Source organism: Amphiura filiformis, unplaced genomic scaffold (genome assembly GCF_039555335.1).
Source record: "Amphiura filiformis unplaced genomic scaffold, Afil_fr2py scaffold_156, whole genome shotgun sequence".
NCBI classification, from domain to species: domain Eukaryota; kingdom Metazoa; phylum Echinodermata; class Ophiuroidea; order Amphilepidida; family Amphiuridae; genus Amphiura; species Amphiura filiformis.
In genome coordinates this window covers 112,380-133,303 of record NW_027305620.1, presented here as the reverse complement: position 1 = coordinate 133,303, position 20,924 = coordinate 112,380, and the positions used below count along the sequence as shown (strand labels likewise).

The 20,924-nt window shown below is 36.5% G+C and overlaps 1 protein-coding gene across 2 annotated transcripts; it reads left to right on the top strand.

The window, feature by feature from the left end:
* The first annotated feature begins 881 nt into the window (after positions 1-881).
* On the top strand, positions 882-19,580 carry LOC140145162 (TNF receptor-associated factor 2-like). Of its 2 annotated transcripts, none has more exons than XM_072166937.1 (8): positions 882-1,002; positions 9,214-9,648; positions 10,289-10,364; positions 12,696-12,794; positions 14,476-14,640; positions 15,312-15,383; positions 17,169-17,255; positions 17,654-19,580. In XM_072166937.1, the coding sequence occupies exons 2-8, from the start codon at positions 9,497-9,499 to the stop codon at positions 18,854-18,856; spliced, it is 1,854 nt and encodes a 617-aa protein (XP_072023038.1). In that variant the 5' UTR covers positions 882-1,002; positions 9,214-9,496; the 3' UTR covers positions 18,857-19,580. The 2 variants fall into 2 exon arrangements, with proteins under 2 accessions (XP_072023038.1, XP_072023037.1); XM_072166936.1 differs by lacking the exon at positions 882-1,002 and adding an exon at positions 2,462-2,516.
* Positions 19,581-20,924: the final 1,344 nt, after the last annotated feature.

Genomic DNA, 20,924 nt, shown 5'->3' with positions numbered 1-20,924 from the left:
GAAAAAAACATCTTCCACTAGTGAGAGGGGAAAAATCACTGATTGTTCCCACCCAAAGGTGTATAAAGGTGTAAAAAAGATGCCTGATCTAAACCCCGACAATCAAATGGTGTGTTCCATAATACAGTGATTGGTAGTATTCTACTATTGCACGGGAATTCCCACCATCTGTGCAGTGTGTTGCACAATCCAGAGAACGATTTGTTTAGTGCGGACTTCCCCTTATTATAATATATAGCGTTGCTATGGCTGTGGTTTGCTCTACGTATGATGGCATAGTTATGAATTTGTTTAATTAATATAGATTTTGGTTGGCAACATAAACCGTTATTTTTCAGGCAAACTAGGTCTATTGTTTTACAGGACCTAGCTATTATTAAATTGTTATTTCACAGATGCATGTTGAAGAAAACTGCACAGGATTTTTCTTATTAATATTTCATGCATGTTGTATGCCGGGGTTGTATGATTATATCGTCATGATCATGTCCTGGATAATTATATCGTTCAGAGTTCGGAAAGGGCATTGTCATTGTAAAGACTATGAAATGATGACTACATGTACATTTCCCTCAGATTTCAGGTGAAGTATTCAACGGTAATAATGATTGTATGTTGGCCGGGGTGCTGACAAGACCTAATAATTTATGATTTTTAACCATCTCTCGTATGAAATACCGTATTAAAATATTAAATGCTGAGCAAAGCAGAATATGATGCACTTTGGCCATGATTGATTGCACGAGCTAAATAAAACAACTTTGGAGTTTCCCAGCTATAAGGAAACCATAACAAGCTGTGCCAAAATGTACAGTTGCCATATGCCATTGAGTACAGGCTCGTGAACAATGTACAAACTGCCGATGAGTAGGCTATATTTGTCTTGTGTATTCTGAAACCGTTGTAAGGACTTTAACATTAGCTCAAATATGCTCAGGACTATAATTGACGTAAACTACGTAAGAATCTTGAACAACAGAATTATGGAATCTATTTCATATGGTGAGTAAAGGAAAAATTGCAAAAATGTTAAAATTGTAATATTAGCGCATATAACACAGAAATGACTGTCAAGAAATATATACGTTGAGTAAAGAAAAAATACAGAAAAGTGTTAAAATTATCGTGATATAGGCCTAAACAAATAAATGATTTTCTGTAATGAACAGCCTACTCAGGAATAATTGACGAATAACTATGGTATCTATCTCATAAGGTGAGTAAAGAAAAAAGTGAAGATAATAAAAAAAATGACGTAATTTAAGCATAACACTGACATTATTGTTTCTTTGTTTAATTTATGTAATGAAATTTTAAAATACGCAAGAATCTTGAACGACAAAAATATGGAATCTATTTCATTTGGTGAGTAAAGAAAAATGCAGAAAAAAAATAAAATAAAAAACTGTCGTAAGTTTAGCATAACAGTAACACAAAAATCATTGTTTCTGTAATGAACAACTCATTTATCATTGACGTAAATTACGTAAGAATCTTGAAAGACAGAAATAATGGAATCTATTAGTATTTCATGCGGTGCGTAACGAAAAAAATGCAGAATATGTAATATTCTTAAAATTAAAATGCAGATTTTTTTTAAATTGTAGTAGTAGGCCTATTAGCAACTGTAGTGAACAACATACTTGGGACTATAATAATTGAAGTAAGTGAACGAACAAAAAAAAAGTGTAGACAATTCTATTATGGTCGTATTAGTAAATAACAAAGAAATTAATGTTTCTGTAATGAACAACATTCTCGGGACTAATTCAGTAAGAATCTTGATCGACAGAATTATGAAATCTATTCTAAAATGGTGAATACAGAGAAAAATGCGAAAATGTTCAAAGTATCGTATATAACACAGAAACGACTGTTTCTGCAACAGAGGTGTTCAATAATGTGAAAGTCGTAATTTGGGGTTTTTGTCAACTGCAGGGACGTAGCCAGGGGACCCGGGGGATTTTTTTCAGGGAGAAAATGGGGACGGCAAAGAGTAAAGTGTCCTTAAAATTATCGAAAATGGGGCAAAAAATTGATAAATGGGCACGAAAATTTGGCTTTGTCCCCTCACATTATAGCTATGTTTTGCTGGAAAAGCCTACATGTAAATGATAATATACAAAGTATTCATTTATAAATATACGTGTGCTCCACTGTGTCCATTCGAAAGAATCATTCAATAGATTAAAATTGTAACTGCAAAAAAAAAAAAATCAAAAAATCAAAAAAAAAAAAAAAAAAAAATCATCAGAATCAACTGTAAGCATAACTTTATTAAAAAGAAAGGATTTTCAGTATATGGATACCCCTTCAGTTAATAATAATATTGATGCACATTTTAAACAGCGTATGTCTACTATAAATAACGAAAGATGATGTCATGCAATATGCACGGTTGAAAGGTATAACATGTACATTGTATATCACTGCGCGACTTTTAACGCATTTTATGCGCTGTGTTGCAGGGAAGTACTTGTTAGAATAAGGAACTATTTCGAAAAACGTGTCTAAAGGTAAGAAAATTATATCAAATCAGGAGCTTTTAAAACGTAATGTTCAAAATGATATTTCGTTTCCAATCGTATGTAAACAATAACAGTGATACGTGTTCAAAATGAAAACTCTAAATATTACTACCTTCACAAATGTTAATGCACAATGATATTCAGTAGGCCTATCATTATGGTGATCTCCATGTTTACAGTATTAGATATAATATATTATCGATCGATAGAATAATAATTATGCTGCAGATATGAGCTATATAGCCTACAGGAAGGGCGTAGTAATAGACCAATGAAATGGCCACTAGTCTCAGGTGATAGTAATAGACCAATGAAATGGCCACTAGTGCATCACACGTCACTGACGTCAGTACCGCGTTCATCCAATCAAACAACATGCTTCAACGTATATTACTCGGACGTGGTGCACAGCGCATCAGCTACCGTATTAATGCGCACACCTGTGACACTACATATTTTATAATAATAATGTATGACCTTGTTTGAAAAAAAAAACTGCCGATTTAGCATCAACCCTGAAAATATATGTCGAGGTCAAGTGGTTCATGAAAAGAAAATCTTATTCAGTGGGAGTGGTCTATTTCGTAGACACGTACACATAATCTGATTGGACAATTGCATGATTTTGGGTGTCGTCTATAGGCCACCTTATTTCATCATTCATCAAGAGTATTGATAACACATAACACGCTTGTAGTGGTGCGAGTATATGTAGCGCGCAATATGCGTCACAGACATAGTGCGCACAGACACGTAACGGTTGTAAACAAGTTTCGTCTGTTATAGAAAGGGGCGTTTTCTAACGGTAACTTAATTTTGCTGAACAAAAGTAGTATACAGGGTGTCCCAGAAATTAAACTGTATCTGAAAACATGATACAGCTACCCCCCCCCAAAAAAAATTTCACCAAAATTAAATGCACATTGCGCATTGACAAGATAGATTCCTGCAATTCTAGTCAGGAGTTTTGGGAGAATGGATTCTCGTTGTCCTTTCCTGGCTTGCACCAGCAGGCATGATGTACACTAAATATATTCATCATATTACCAATTCAAACTTGCAAGCAGCAACATATGGAAGATAGCCTGATTGTTTGAGTTAATATTATTTGATACTTTATATTCAGTGTTTATTTTTAAACTCGACAATCTTTTGCTTGGTCAAATAAAATTATATCAATTCACTTATACAATTGAATCAAACTTTGACAGTGCATGGACTTTTGAAACAAATCAGTTAAATGTTCAAATGTTGAAGAAATTGTATTGTATGAGGAATATTGACCTTGTTATGTGTACATGACTGATTGTTGTTTACGTTTGAATATACACTGAAATATATTTGAATATAATATATATAATGCGCATGGGCACTGGTGCCACTATGCTTTGTTTTGTAGCATTGACGGTTGCTACTCAACTGTATTTGTTTGGCATAGGCCCTAATATAATCAGATAATAATTATAATATCACAAGTCAGTCAGTCGATTACAACCCGGGTTACAACCATGATTTTTGGGGTAGTACATGTACGGTGGCGGTGGGAAGTTTCGCAGCATATTTTGATAAATTCGTCTGTAAGTTTTTCACTTCTTATATTAAATATTGCACACTCGAGTCGTACAATTCATTTACATTTATTATAGAGATACGTAGGTTTTATTGTTGTGTTCTTTGATATGCCGGTGACATGACAGTTAAAGCTTCAATGAATCCGGGCAACGGATGCAAACAATATGTACTGTCGGTACTGATTCCACAGTTGTTTGGCTATATCTGAAAATCAATATTTCCGATTCCGACTGATTTTACTTGATCACATGACATATATGAACTTTTACCAGTTTTTGCCATTTACAATACACTGGCATCATGCCAGTGTATTGCGATACATGGAGATGTAATAATTGGTATCCATACATGTTGGTTTAGAATAAATACTGCACTTCAATTTAGTGAAGGATTAATTTGTCTTATCGTGTATTCATATTATTGTTAAATGACAAGATGAATGGGCAGAATTTAAAATATGCATGGTGAATTTTGTTTATTATCTGGGCAGGCATGACATGAGTGTCATTTTTTAAGTTCTTAGCAGCTTTTTTTGATTGTTTGTGGGGACTGTCTGTCATCAGTGAAAACTGCTTATATATCTTTACTAATAAAATAATGAGCTCTGTCTGTCTGTCCGGCAATGCGTTTCGCCACGCTTCGACGCATCAATCCGATATTTCGGATATAGGTAGGTATCGGGCATTCCACGTTTATGGGGTGGTTTGAAAGGTCATCGGAGGTCAAGGTCAAAGGTCAAAATTTCAACTTTTTCCGATCGGGCCCAAACTTGGTAGGTGGAATCCTTGCTACGAGGCGAGTATATGCCCGAAATACAAATCGAGGTCAACCGAGGTCAAAGGTCATTACGGAGGGGTCAAATTTCACACTTTGTCCGATCGGGCTCAAACTTGGTGGGTGGAATCCTTGGTGCGAGGGGAATATATGCCCGAAATAAAATCGAGGTCAACCGAGGTCAAAGGTCATTACGGAGGGGTCAAATTTCAAACTTTGTCCGATCGGGCTCAAACTTGGTGGGTGGAATCCTTGGTGCGAGGGGAATATATGCCCGAAATGAAATTGAGGTCAACCGAGGTCAAAGGTCATTACGGAGGGGTTAAATTTCAAACTTTGTTCGATCGGGCTCAAACTTGGTGGGTGGAATCCTTGGTGCGAGGGGAATATATGCCCGAAATGAAATTGAGGTCAACCGAGGTCAAAGGTCATTATCTATCTATACTACTCAAATAATAGCCGTTGCGTGTCTGTCTGTCTGTCCGGCTATGCGTTCCGCCGCGCTTCGACGCATCGTTCCGATATTTCACACATAGATGGGTATCGGGCGTGCGCTGTTTACCGGGTAGTTTTGAAGGTCATCGGAGGTCAAGGTCAAAGGTCATGGGGGAAAATACCCCACATGGATACAAAGCAGCAAGTGCACATGGATAAAAAGAATCCAGTAGACAATCTACAACAAGTTTCAAGCTGCCCAAGCCGGTGAACAAGGTCATTCATTCATAGATTCCAGGATATGCTGTAATGTCTTCCCAGCATAAGGTCATGTAGGGGCTAAATTCAAACTTTGCCCTATTGGGCTTAAACTTGATAGGTGGAATCCTTCGTATGAGGGGAGCATGAAAAAAATTACACCCGAGGTCATCCGAGGTCAAAGGTCATCTGGGGTCAAACAGTATTGCTATCATGCCAGTGCTCTCACAGCATCAGGGCTCTCACAGCTGCAGGTGCACTAGTATATTAAACAATAACAGGCAGTATCTTTATTTACGGTTGCTAATCCACTTAAAAGAAGGTTGCTTTTGGACCTTGGGAGTCTGGTGCATTTTATTTTGTTTTACTATGTTCAACCTTAATATCATGAATTACAATATTTTCACCTTTCTGAAGACCGAAATTTCTATCTGAAATAGCAAAAGCAAATGAATACCTAAGTGGGAGAAGGTCCAACTCCACCAAAAAGGTTTTTGAGATATACACAAAAAACTTTATATTATTTTTAATTTTCCAGGCAGAATCTTTGAATCTTCAGGCGACCTTTAATATATGAACCCGCATCTATGTGATATGAAATATCCCACCCATAGTGGGTAGGAGAACATGAAAACTAATATGAGATACTGTATTAAGATCACATATTAAGTATCATGTGAGAGTATACTCTTGTACTCCAGAAGACAGGATCACATATTAAAGTGAGCGACACTATGGTATATAAAAAGCAGGATATGGGTATGTTAAAAATTGAAATGAGGTATGGGGCTGGCTGGGGGTGGCTACGGGGCGTTATCTCAAGGACAATATTGTTCGAGGTTGCGCCGCAGGCTTACAAAGAGACAATATTGTTCAAGGTTGTGCCGCAGGCTTACAAAGAAACAATAGCAATCAAGCTTAAACTTTAAATTAGCACCCGATAGAGGGCAGGGCCTGAAGAATGAGGGAAATTATGGGGTAAATATTTAACGGAATAAACTGCATAATCATATTATTTAGATTTATTCCGTTAAAAATCTTATTTTAACTTATCAAATTACTAGTTTTTATATTCTATGGTGTCAAATATTTAATATGTGATCCTGTCTTCTGGAGTACAAGAGTATACTCTCACATGATACTTAATATGTGATCCTAATACAGTATCTCATATTAGTTTTCATGTTCTCCTACCCACTATGGGTGAATATCCTTACCATGGCATCACCAGAGGTCTTTGTTCGTGCTGGAGTTGGGTCGTTCTTCCACCAATATCACTTAAAATGTTTGTTCTTTTACCCAAAGTGTGATAAATAGCTCAGCTACACAAATAGAAGCATGGGATTTGGAATTTGTTTACATTAATTAATCTTTTTTTATGGTTATTAACAAAAATAGATAATCAAAACCTCTTAAACACCCCCACCTGCATTCATATAAATTAAATATTGGGCCTACTTGCATTGCAACTGGATCAAAAAACAAAAACAAAAAAAGAAAGAAAAAAAGAAAAAACACAAAACGTACAATACTTTCTATGTTTTTTTAAAGTTTATTATCTAACTTCTCTTACCCCTCTTTGGGGTTTATTATCATACCTTAGTATTTAATTATCATTACCAAGTTTAACCTTTCCTGACAATGTTTTTTGGATCACCATGGAGCTACATAGTGCATGCACATGTACTAAGCTTACACTGTCTCTGGCTGGCACATTCTTTCTACTGGTACTAATGTATTCTTAATCTTTATCCTTTGCTTTCAACTTCTTACAATCGCAAATTTCCAATTTGCGAGTGTTCTGTTTTTTTTGGTCAGTTCTTCTTTCTTTCTTTCTTTCTTTCTTCTGTCAAACCTTTAACGAGCCATCGTAGCCATATGCTTTAAGCCAATGTGACCATATTTGGTCACAAGGACCATTGGGTGGGGGCACAAATGTTACATGACCAACTCGGGGTCAAAGGTCATCCAAAGGTCATTATGACCAAAATGTGATTTTCACTAAAAATGCTTCTTCTTCCACAAATTACATAACACAATGTCGTCACTTGCATACCTGCATCGCCTTTAGCCAGTGTCTAAAAGTTGTACAAAGAATTGGGGTCAAAGGTCATTAAGGGGTAAAATCTTACACAATTGCATTATCTCAACATCCGTAAGGGGTATGGGGCTCAAACTCAGTGACAACAAATCTCATGACCAGGGAACATTTTACAGGGTCAGGTCAAAGGTCATGCAGAGGTCAAATTTAAGAAATGCATTTTCTGTACATCTGTAATGGGTACGGGACTCAAACTCTGTGACAACAAACTTAATGACCAGGGGAATATTTTGGAACACTTTGCAGGGGTCAGATCAAAGGTTATCTGGGGCCAAATCTTATAATTTCCTTTTCTGGACATCTGTAAGGGGTATGGGGCTCAAACTCAGTGACAACAAATCTCATGACCATGGGGAACATTTTGCAGGGGTCAGGTCAAAGGTCAAATTTTAAAAATGCATTTTTTGGACATCTGTAAGGGGTACGAGGCTCAAACTCCGTGACAACAAACTTAATGACCAGGGGTAATATGTTGGAACACTTTGCAGTTGTCAGTTCAAAGGTTATCTGGGGTCAAATCTTATACCGTAATTTCATTGTCTGTAAGGGTATGGGGGCTTAATTTCGATGACAACAAACCTCGTGACCCGGGAAACATTAAGGTCAAAGGTCAGGTCAAACGGCCATTAAAGGGTTACATGCCTTGCGATTGTCTGCGCTCTGTGAGCGCAAATTATCTCTAGTTTTTCTTCTTCTTCTTCCATTCATTTTCATTTCTAGTCTTTTCCATTGATTATTGCATATATCCCATTGCTGAGTGTGGACTGTTGCGGTAGCCCTATAACAGTATTGTGCAAGAAAGGCCCAATTCCATGGAGTTGGGCCCTTCTTTCATGAAAATCATGGTTGAGTACCCCTGAAAAGACTATAGAGGGTGAATTTGTCCCCTTCTTTCGCACATAAGTGAGTACTGTAGCAATACAATGCTGGGTATAACTCAATTTAGCCGAAATGGTGGAGTCGGGCCCTTCTTCCACTTAGCTGTTCATATGTTCTTCATACTTTTATATCTCATTTGAGGTAATAGGGCAGGGGTAATAATCAAAATTATTGCTATCAAGTAACATGAACCTTTGTTTTTTAACGAATAGAAAGAATGCAGACTAAAGTTGCATTTAAAACTATGGATATTGTTGCCTTTGCAGCTCGAGTTCCTTACCAATTTTGTCATTCATAACCAGTCATGCAGATAATACCATGACTGAGTAGCATTCTAGTACAATGTTTGGATCCGCATCTTTTTCATTCAGCATGTTTAGAGGGTAACCACTCATTAGCACTTTTTTGTTTGCCATTGACACAAATGAGTTATAGAAATGTTGCGTGTTGTTGTTTTGTTGTTGTTGTTGTTTTTGTAGATTACACCATTTCACTAAAGATTACAATAAAAAAAGGAATGCTTTCCTTTGTGATGTTTTAAAGCTTAAAATGAAAGCTGCCTTTCTAAGTCATTCTGCATAATAAGTATAGCCATTTGACGACAATAATGCACGTTTGGTGAATCCAGCAGCAATTTTATCCCAAATATTGTTTGTTTTATTTCAGTATCCACCAAGATGGGGCAATATGCATCCTCGTTATGCATGTGCGGGTTCTTATAGGGTGTACGCTACATGTAGCACCAACTAAACCTACAGATGTAGAACATTTCGTGGAGCAAAATCCTGACACAATTTATTCTCAGAAGATATTAGAGTATCTAATCTTTAAAAGTACCAGGAAAAAGTCTGTTGTGAACAGATTAACCTGTGGAGACGTACCATTGCAGGATATAGTCGGATACCATAAAAGTGCATACAGTTGAAGAGAGCTCAATACTACATCCAAGATGCCTGGTTATAAACGTGAAATACTGGAAAAAGAAAAGGACTTCAAGGAGAGGTTACTGTGCTGTGTATGTCAGTTACTCTTGAAGTTAGCTGTGCAAACCACATGTGGACACAGATGTTGTAAAGCATGTGTGGAGGAAAAATTTGCAAGGTAAGATAATTGAAATACATCCTCATCTTATCTTTACCCCCAACAAAATTGAGATTTTGGCATAGAAGAAAGTTCGAAACCTTCCTAATAACTCAGGAGTCGCTGGACAGTAACATTTGAGGCCGGATATAATTATGTTTCCTCTGAGTGTTATGAAAAAACCTCTGCAGATTAGTATTTTTTAATTGGCAAATACCTTTATTTTATGTTTTTCCCTTTACATTACATCAATTTTTTAAGTAAAATTGTTTTTACTTTAAATAACTAAGTCTCAAAAGTTCTTTGATCTAATTACATCGTGTATGTGTAAATAGTATCCAAACCGCAGGATTAATTGATTGAATTGGACTCAACATTTTCGCCAGGCCTCAAAACCTTTATATGAAACGATCGGACCACCCACCAAAGAAATTCATTGTTTTCATTCACATTTCAACTTACAAGTCCAACTGTATCGCCTTCTCGAAGAGGTAAATTCATCAGGTAGTCTCCAGGTGTTTTAAGCTTCTCGAAAAGGTAGCTCATTCTCACAGTCATGAGCATTCAAAATGTATGTTTATATCGCCAAAATGACCATGAAATAACTTCAGACCGAGATATCTCATATGGTATTTTGTCACTGTTTTGCTTTCGTATTTAGCATCGAGGCTGGAGGAGAAGTAAGATGCCCAGTCTGTCCTGCTGATGCAGAAGATGGAGTCTGGAATAAAGAACAGGTATGTCAATCAGGCTAAAAAAAAAATTGTTTGTTTGTCCTCCACAACCATTTGAAAATTGGTGCGGGCGGGCGGATTTTTTTTTTTTTTTTGAAATGCACATATCTGAACTGCAAATCGGCAATGGTAGCCACTGTTTCAGTAGGAGAAACAGTACTCCACGGTCCATTTCTTTTCTCCCCCACCGCTATCTCCAGGCCGGTAAATTGATCATCAGCAGTAGCCGGAACATCTGACATTACATTATTAAATAATTCCCGTAAATTTAGGGATATAGGGGCACTTACAAGGCGATCTACAATCACTTTCCTTTCGCGCACAAAACACATACGCAAACTGCGTAGGTCGCCATGTTTGGACTGCATCACTTGAACGTTGTTATGCAGACAATATAAATCACCACGTGAAAATATTTAAAAATCAAAAAACTATTACATATATCATTCAAATATGTATTTCAAATGTATGAAAAATATTTTAATACAATGTATTTAGTACATTTTTTTTAATTTTTGAGAAAAATCGGTATATTTACATATTTTCACCCTGCGTTTTTGTCCACAAACAACGCTAGCTATACGATATAAATTCAGTTCTTTTAATAGTACGATCGCCGAGTACAAAGTTCACAACGAAATATAGATTTGTATAGTGAGTTTGGACATGCGGCCACACGTATGATATGGTCTGCGTAAAATGCCTAAATCAAGACGTAAAAGTCGTAGAAAGGTAGAAAATCCAACAAAATCGATGTTTTTAACTTACAGTTTTGGGGAAAATGTTAAAAAAAAAAAAAAGAAAAAGAAAAAAAAGTTGTAGGCGCGGGCGTAAAAATAGGTGCGGGCGGTCGAGGACAAACAAACAATTTTTTTTTTTTTTAGCCTCATGAAGAATATAATGTCAATTCATAACCTCATTAATAAACGCAGCAAGTGTGATCCAATCACAGATAATAACTTTTAAATACGCGGACGTAAATGCAGGTCATTGAAAAAGTATAATGGCCGCGTTTCGTGACGTAGCTAAAAGTACGCTCTACAATGACCGCGTTACGTGACGTGTTCACCTTTGTTCCATAACCATTAAGGTATAGGACATTTTTTGTTTTTGCTATAGCCCCCGAATGAAATGTATTTAATTATGTTTGTACTCACTCAGGTAGCATTGTGTGTGAATTTTACATCCGAACTATGTGCTATTCTTTTTTATGGGCATTTTAGTGTCTAAAATGGCGCAAAATGAGGGTTTTTCAATATTGCCGTCCATTTCTAATCGTCACCCCCATAGACTTTACATGTAAAATAAAAAGGCTCATAAAAATTTAATAGGACTTAGTTCGGATGTAAAATTCACACAAAATGCTTTTTGAGTGATCATGGTGATTACAAAGATAATTAAATACTTTTCATTCGGGGGCTATGTGGATTTTTTTTTAATGTATTCCTTGTACAATGACATTTCACAATCAAATATCCATTGGAAACAAAGGTGTGTTACGCGTTCGAAAAATTTACGCGGACGCTGGCCGCCGTATTTGGATTGCGTGTTAGTGTGATTGGTCACTAGCGGTATTTCCTTAATGAGCTTTTCGATTTTTTACAGGGAAAACGACAGATAAAGTTAAAATTGTGTTCTGTTTTCAAATTAAAAGAAGAAAATGTGACGTAAATTGAATTAAAAAAGTGAAAAGTGACGGTTATGAATGAGGTTAATAAACGTTGCATCAGTTATTTTTCGGGTATTGTGAAATGTCTAAACATTGTGCTTTGGATATTCCGAGATCCAAAGCATCCAAAGCACAATGTTTAGATATTTCACAATAACCTCAAAACAACTGAAAAATTAACCTCTAACTAGATGGTCTTTCAGGCTTCGCAGAAATAACTTCACAGTAATGTATTTAGCAGGATGTCTCAAGTTTCGTGTATAAGATAAACTGATACTGAAAATATGGGCGCTTATTCAAGTGTTTTATTGCACCGGGAAAATATCTGTTGGGGATGGTACACACCCTAATAAGACAGGGAATTGTTAGGCCTAAAGATTGTGCATAATACCTGCTTTGATATATGCTCATCAGCTGCGGACGAGTTTCAATTGTTATTTAGATTCAAAATTTCAATTACCTGTATTTTTCTTTCTTTTCTTTCAGCCATTCTCTCTTTGTTGTGTTTTTCATTCTCTAATATAAAATGCTCAGGGCCCCTGCTGAAGGGGCTACACTGGTTAAAAAAAGATAAAATAAATAATTATCATAAAATGTCATAGTTATGAAATGTTAACAGGATTAAAATATTCGTAAAATTCTCATTTTTTCTTTTCTTCTTATAGATATATCCAGATTTTAATGCTAGAAAAGAACTGAAACATCTAAAGGTGAAATGTCACAATGACGGCTGCCCATGGAGAGGAATATTTCAACAATATATTGTAAGTACAAATACTTTTATTTGTTTTTATTCTGACCTCAAAAATGGAAGGAAGTAATTAAATTCTACAGGAAGTTTTGTGGAATAAAGTTCGAGGTACTTTTTGTGGATGAATGTAAACATGTTGGTTGGATATTGATGAATATGTATTTTTGTTTTGTAAGGGAGAGGACCTTCAACTTGGAGAAGTCCCATGGTGAAGTTTTAAAGCAATTAACTTTTGATCCCCGCAACCCACTGTAAAAAAGACTTAATTAATCGATGCTGTATTTATAGTGAAGTTGACACACTTTTACATTAAAAAGCCATTTGTGCATGTATGTGGGGCTTTTCAAGACCTATTCTATATAAAGTCTGCACAAAAAGTAACGCAGCTGTTATAAATACGCCTATAGTTGTTTTCACAGTATTTCAACATAACAGGAAGGATGGTTTATTTACGCGCATTTTGATACCCTATTTGTCCAATTTTGTTCAATATTAGCAACACAGCATTGTTTTGAAAGAAAAATACCCGAATTTAAAAGTTGCAGCTATTTCTATTGATTTGAAGTCCGCGCGAAGATAAATGGAGGGTTTTACGTGCCATAGTGCGTGTGTAATAACCATTGATCACTGTAAACTGCAACTTTTAAATTCGAGTATTTTACTTTAAAAGCCCTACTGTGTTGTTAATTTTGAAACGGCATTTGACAAATGGGGTATCAAAATGCGCGTAAATGAATCACCCTTCTTTCTATGCTGAAAATTGTGAAAACGATTATTAGTTCTGAAGCTATAGGCGTATTTATAACAGCAGCGTTACTTTTTGTGCAGACTTTATAATAAGGAATGGATGGTAATTTAAAGTAATTTACAATCATATCGAGGGTTTAGTGCAACAAAGGGCTTTCTACAAACAATTTTTGCATTTCGAGATAATGAACAAAAACGTCTGCAGATAGCCCTTTGTTGCTCTAACACCAGAGACCTCCTGCGTTACATACACAAACTCTATGGAAGGTATACAGATGGCCCTTGGCCCTTTGTTGCACTAAACAAAATGCTACTTTCGCTCATTTTGTTAACAGCAATCTTGATTTTGAAATCCATTAATTTAATCCACAAATTTCAATGCAGAGAACATTGCCAGTGTTCTCAGAATTATTTTGACCCGAAGCCTTTATCGCGGATAACCATTTGTTGCACTAAACACTCTATATACAGTATATAGCTAAGCTTCACAGACCACCTATTTGTCTGTAACTGCAAATTTTGTCCTGCGTATATGATTGACACCTAATGTTGTAAGTTAAATTATATTTCCAATGAAAATAAGTCCAGCTGAAAAGGTCATACATGTAAGCATACCTTTTGTACTACACACCTGTGTATAATCTGTTATTTTTCATGTATTTAGGTTAATTCATATCAAGATATGACAGCTTACTGTTACTTCATTGACGTGACAGTCTGCTGCCATGTCATATGATGAATTAACCAATCAAGGGATCACAGATTTTCAGGCCTCTCCTTGGCCTTTCCTGTGATTCCTTCACTCTCACTTATATTATGATTTTGTATGTATTATAGCTTTTTGTAATTTGATGAGTGAAAAATAATAAATGAATGAATGAATGAATGAATGAATGAATGAATGAATGAATGAATGAATGAATGAATGAATGAATAATCCATTACAGGAACATGAGTTACTATGTGCCCTTGAGCCAATGAAGTGTGCAAAACCAGGATGTGGAAAGGTTTTGCGACGAGGTGATCTTCAATATCATTTGGAGAACGATTGCCTTATGCGTATTGTGAGGTGTCGTAACTGTGGGGAGGAACAGCAATACAAACAATTGAAGGTGGGTTTGATTATGTTATAAAAACAAACTGCTGATTATAATTCTGAGGACATTAGTTTATAGCTTTATACCACAAAGTCCTATTTAGTGATCCCGTCGAAAGTGTAGAAAATTAGAACTGGATATAACTTGCTTTAAAGTGTAAGATAAGTCATTAAAATTGCCAATAGGCATTTTTGAAATTAAAATTTGGCAAAAACGAAGAAACCAGATATTACATGTTCATGTAAAATGTCATATTTTATCTTTTATAAATGGCTTTCGGCTTAATCTGGTTTGGAATATGCAGAGTAAGCAATCACTGATGCTGGGGAAAGTAAACGTGGCTTGTATTTTAGTCACGATATCTTCTTGCAGAACTTGAGCTAACCTCTACCTTGAGGACCAGTATAGCTCTTGAAGAGTAACATTCTTATCATTTCTTAACCCTTGACAGTTGGAGATCTTCAATTCCTACATATGGACTATGGAATTGCAATACCATATCTTAATATGCTCCCTTAGAATTCATCTGACTAAGGGTTGAGTTGTGTTAAAAGTTATGTGCAGGCAAACATACTTTGAAAGTAATGAGCACATTGAAAAAAAAAAAGAGAAGGAAGCTGTTTTCATACTTCGGATATTTTGTTTCATACGATGGTCACAATATATATTTGTTATTGTTGTTGCAGACGCATAGCAATGTGTGTCCCAAAGCAAGCAAAACATGTGGTGATTGTAAAAAGAAGATGACAAGAGAATCGGTAAGTACAACTATTTCAAAGGAGTAAAATAAACCTTTTAACTTTAAAATCATCTCAACGATTTTAGAAATCTTTATTTTAAAAAAAGTCTCTAGCCTGTGTTACATCACCATGCCACCACTTCTGGCACTACATTTTTCTCCAGCCAGCGCTAATATAATCATTATTATATCTGAAAGGATAGTGTATGACATCTCTTTTAACTCAATATAAAGTTTCATGTTTGTGTGCTTTTCCGAGCAGCAATTGATTTGAACCCTTGCCCCCTGCTTGCCCTCCCCCAATGAAAATGGTAAAGTGTGTCTACTTCTGAGAGTTCTTCATTAACCATTAAAAAACCAATCTTTGCGCGCTTCGCGCGCATTTATTCCACTTTTGTACCATATATCACCAGTTTAGCTTCAGTATGCCAACATTTCTCGTGTGCTTCGCGCGTATTTGTATTAAAAGCTTCTTTTGTCACCAAAAGGTGCTGGATTCACTATACTTCAAGACAATTTTTCCAACCCCACCTCCCCAATGTCAAAAAGAAATCTACACTGTTCCGGGGACATAATCCAAGCAGAATCCAAGACACACCAGACCCCCTCCCCCTCGTGTCGCCCAGTGCGACGAGGGTACCGCGCTTTCAAACCCAAACAGCATGAACGATGCCTGCCCTCTCATTTATTATGTTTGCCCCCGCTTGCCCCCTCAAATGAAAATGTCTAGTTACGACATTGAATTGAAATGAAAGATTATAATATTCTAGCTGTGAGTGATATTGCGAAACAAACTCACAATATTTTACCTGCGAGTGATATTGTGAAATGTAAGCTCACAGCCTCACAATGTTCTGGATGTGAGCGATCATGGTGAGCGATATTGCAAAAGACCAAGCCCACAGACTAGTGTTTTTGCTGTGAGAGATATTGCGAAATACGAGCACACAATGGGCCTCACTACCTGCTTTTATGGGAGACTGTCAGAGGATGATTTAAGCACTTCCCACCACGCCACTGTGTTGACTTGCGGTTAGCACAGCTGTGTGAGTGAACATGACACCACTGCTCGCACATTGCATTGACGGGCATGGTTAAATTTGAATTTGAACTGATATATTTACAATAAAAACGCATTCAAAATGCTAGTCGATTTCACATTTTATGTTACCTACAGAAGGTGTGAATTATCCTTTATGCATACATCACTTTTGTTCTGAAATCGACCAAGTAATAATGACACACGCACAATTCTTAAACAACATCTTTTGCACAGAATTCAACGGGATTTGAAAAGTAAAGTGGCAGTTGAAACTCTGGTGATAACACGTTTGCAGTGCATGATGGGGCTTCCTTAAATCATCCTCTGGGAGACTGTTGTGGCTGCGGGTGATATTGCGGAATGCAAGCTCACAGTTATTGGTAACAAGTGCAAGTTGATGAGCGAGTATATGCGTGAAGCGAGAGATTTGGGTTGTGGGGTGGGGATGAGGGGGGTGTGGGGGCACTGGGGGTCTTAGTGGAAATGAGGATACGGGAATGTGCGGCAGACTCGTGGTGCGTTTTCAGGGTTTTTTTCTAATTTTTTTTAGGTTAGATTCGAGGTGAATCGGAAGTGATGAGACTGGACGAATTGCACAACAACGCCTAGACATGAGTCGTGATGTAATAAATGAATAAACAATGATTAATGTACTTCCGGATATTGCCTTTAACTTGTATGTATACAATACATAATAATAACAAGTTGTACATGATTCTAATAACTCGATTCATCGTTGATTGCTTTTGGTTTTTTTTTCAGTTATCACGACACCAAGATTTTGAGGCTGGGGATTGTCCAAACAGAAAGCAGAAATGTCCATACAGTGTATATGGATGTGATGAGCAGGTAAATTAGTGATATAAATATGTGATACCACTAAATTATAGGTCTATCTGCACATGTTTATCTTTTGCAACCAACCTTTTTATATTAGATATTAAACCCAAAATACACTTATAGTCACTTCCAAAAATGCATTGCCTTAATTTCCCCCAGGCTCTTAAATACTACATGGCCCCTTATATCAGTGATCTGAGGATTGGATGACTTGCTAGATTATAAATACATTATCAGTCGTAATTGATGCCAATTCGGGTATTGTGTTTTTTTAATCACATCAAATAAAGGATACCTTACTTGTGTTTGCAAGTAGTGTAATTTTGAATTTAAATCTTCACATTTTACAGTTTTGAGTTCACAATTATTTACCCCTTCTGTTCATTTTTATATTTTGTTTTGCATAGATATTAAGTGAGGGTATGTACCAACACCTTCAAACACAAGCTGTGTATCATGTGGAACTTCAAAATATAAAATTTGAGCATCTGGTAGAAAAAATCCAAGGATTTCTAAAACATGGACATGGAAATCCCCCAGGACAAGTTTCTTCATCATCACCACCAAAAATTGGAAGACTTACTGTCGATGGAGAAGGAGAGTATACATCTCTAAGTAATGGTTCGGAAGGCGCCGCTGGAGGAGCGCCGTCTGAAGCAAGTTACATGCAGATGTCTAGTACGCCTTACTCTACATTTTCAGATGATGAAATTAATAGGCTTAGAATTATTTTTCAAAAAATCTTTATTACAAGAAGTGAGAGTACCATAGAAAATAAGTCGAAGAAATCAAATAACTCTCCTACGACAGGTAGGTCACTATATCAAACACTGGAGAAAAAGTTGAAAGATACGGAGATTATGGTAAATCAGAAACTGCAAGAATTGGAACAGATGAAGACGCTTTATGCTGTTTTAGATAAAAGGAATGAAACCTTCCAGGAGGTTGTGGCTGTATTAAACAACCAGTTGGAAGCAGTGGGAGAAAAAGTGAGTGCTCTCGAAAGACAGAATCGTCATCTTCAAGATACAGTTGAGCAACAAGAAAGACAACTTCATGCCCATGACCAAATGTTAACTGTAAAAAATGTTGCTCTTGCAGAACAAGATCTCAGAATCCAATCTCTGGAAGCCTCATCTTTTAATGGGATTCTTGTTTGGAAAATTACTGAGTATGCACGACGACGTCGCGAAGCAGTAAGCGGCAAAACAACCTCTTTTTATTCCTCACCATTTTACACCAGTTACCATGGATACAAAATGTGTGCCCGCATATATCTCAATGGAGATGGCATGGGCAAAGGCACTCACTTGTCACTGTTCTTTGTCGTCATGAAAGGTCAATATGATAACATCCTTCGCTGGCCATTCAGGCAGAAGGTGACCTTCATGATGGTGGACCAAGGAAACAGAGAACACGTTGTTGATGCTTTTAGACCAGATCCAACATCATCATCTTTTAAGAAACCAGTCCATGAAATGAACATTGCAAGTGGCTGTCCTTTGTTTGTGGCGCTCAACCTTCTTGAGAATGGCAACTTTGCTTATGTCAAAGACGACTGCCTCTTTGTGAAAGTCATTGTCGATGTGTCAGATTTGGAAAGAATCTGAAGACGATTGTTCCAGTGAGATGAGAATTTTTCCCCTTCAACTTGTTAGCCGCAAACATAGTTGACATTTTATAATATTACTTCGAAATTAATGTTGTTTTTTATAATAAATATGAAAATGCTAGGACCAACGTATTAATCACATGCTATACTTGCAAGTCAATGTGGCTATATGCACACATTTCAGTGGGGAACCAAGGCAATAGCCAGTTCCATTTATTTTAAGTCATTAACTTCATTCTTTATGGTTATAATAAATTGATGCGAGGTTTGTTACATTTTAATGAAGAATGAGTCTGATGAACTGTTTTTAAAACCTTCGTAAATAGTTTCGGATTGCTTCGAATTGATGCTCACAAATTCATTTAGTTAGAGCAAGGAAGAAGCAAAAGATATCTCTTGAACAACAACATGTGCAATCAATCTCCTGCTGCTTATTCTAGTCTTCCATTTTTGTGAAAGGGCAGACTTGCCATAGTTGTATTGGACCAAAGTTGTGGTGATGACGACTTGGGGGGGGGGTGTAGTTTTGCCCATGTAGATCAATGTTTTGTCAATGGAGACGACAAACAAATAACCTAATAGTAGGGATGTCCACTGTCAACACGTTTTCTGCTAGAACAGTTTCCATCTCATTGAATGTGAGCAATCACCCATTCTCCCATATTTTCTATGCCCCGGGGGAGGCACTCCCTATCTGAAATTGCAGGGATGTGCCTCGGCCATGTTAAGGCAGCTGTGTACTCTCAGACATGCTTGTAGTAAAAGTGCAATAACTTTGTAATTATTAGCGCAAGACATATAAAAGTATACATTTTTATGAAGGCAAGACATCAATAAATCTTAATATACATACAGATTTGTGGTAAAAACAACAATTATGAAGAAAATCACAAAAAGTGAGTTTTTGGCAATATTTGTTAGGTACATCATAACAAAAAACACTCTTTCCAAAATATTTTATTTTGTTTTTAGCTCAATCTTGAGGTTCCATTCCAAAAACGGTTTTTTTTTTTTGATATCGGCCTAAGTTTTTGAGATATTGACCATATAAGGCATCAAATTGAACTTTTTGAAATTCACAAACGCCTATTTGCACAAAATGATGCCTAAAATCGGAAATAGACCAAAATATAAAAAATGAGAAAACCGTTTCTTGAGTCGATCATGCTTTTACGATGATCATGTTTGCTTACCTATAGATGCTGTATTTATTGAGTTATCGTGTACCTAAATCGTCATTTTACCGAGAAAATGAACATTGAAATAATGGCCGTTGAAGTTTAAAGTGGTCACATTTTGCACTTTCATCGAATCTCGCAGGAGAATGCGGCAGTTTTTGTTTTTCTACCTTATATTACGGGAACATCGGGTTAATCCACAGCCCCTTGAGAAGTTTGAGCGAAATCCATTCATAACTTGATATTTAAATCGGGGGAAAGAACTTGAAAAAACCCACATTTTAACAGCTAAAAGGGAGCCATTTGACCACTAGGTTTTTGTGAAATCAGTGCTTCCGTGGTGTTTCCATAAGATGCGCCGCGCATGCAGATAAGCGTCGCGTATGCGTAGCGTATTTGTGCGTTAACAAATTTCGCGATACGCAACGCGATGCGTTTTGCGCGCGTGTACCCTGCTGGTACAACAAAGATTTTCTTTCCTTTTCAATTTCAAACACGAGTGGAATAGGGAAATAAAATCCTTAAAATATTACAGTTGGAGTTTACAAATCTGGATTTTTATTCCTTGTATTTATAAAAAACATAACAAAGTACAAACATATCAAAAAAACTCAATTTTGCGAAAGAAACAATGTCTAGAGTACACAGCCGCGTTAAAAGTAGGGGGCATTCAGGTCAAATGTACAATTACAAAATATGGGGTCATTCAGTACACAAATGGGGTCATTCGGTATGAAACTTTGAAAAAAGGATGGTCATTGGGGTAACAAAAAGTAAAATGGGAGTCATTGAGTACATGATTGCCAAAAGAGTATCATTAAGTACACAAAGTGCCAAACTGCGTGAAAACAACTTAGCCACCTTGGAAATGTGAAAAATCTCATTATT

Excerpts from the sequence above, each read along its gene's own strand:
- LOC140145162 (XM_072166937.1), top strand. The coding sequence starts at position 9,497 with ATGCCTGGTTATAAACGTGAAATACTGGAAAAAGAAAAGGACTTCAAG. Across the intron at positions 9,649-10,288 it reads GTGGAGGAAAAATTTGCAAG|CATCGAGGCTGGAGGAGAAG; the intron begins GTAAGATAATTG and ends TTTCGTATTTAG. Across the intron at positions 15,384-17,168 it reads AGAAGATGACAAGAGAATCG|TTATCACGACACCAAGATTT; the intron begins GTAAGTACAACT and ends TTTTTTTTTCAG.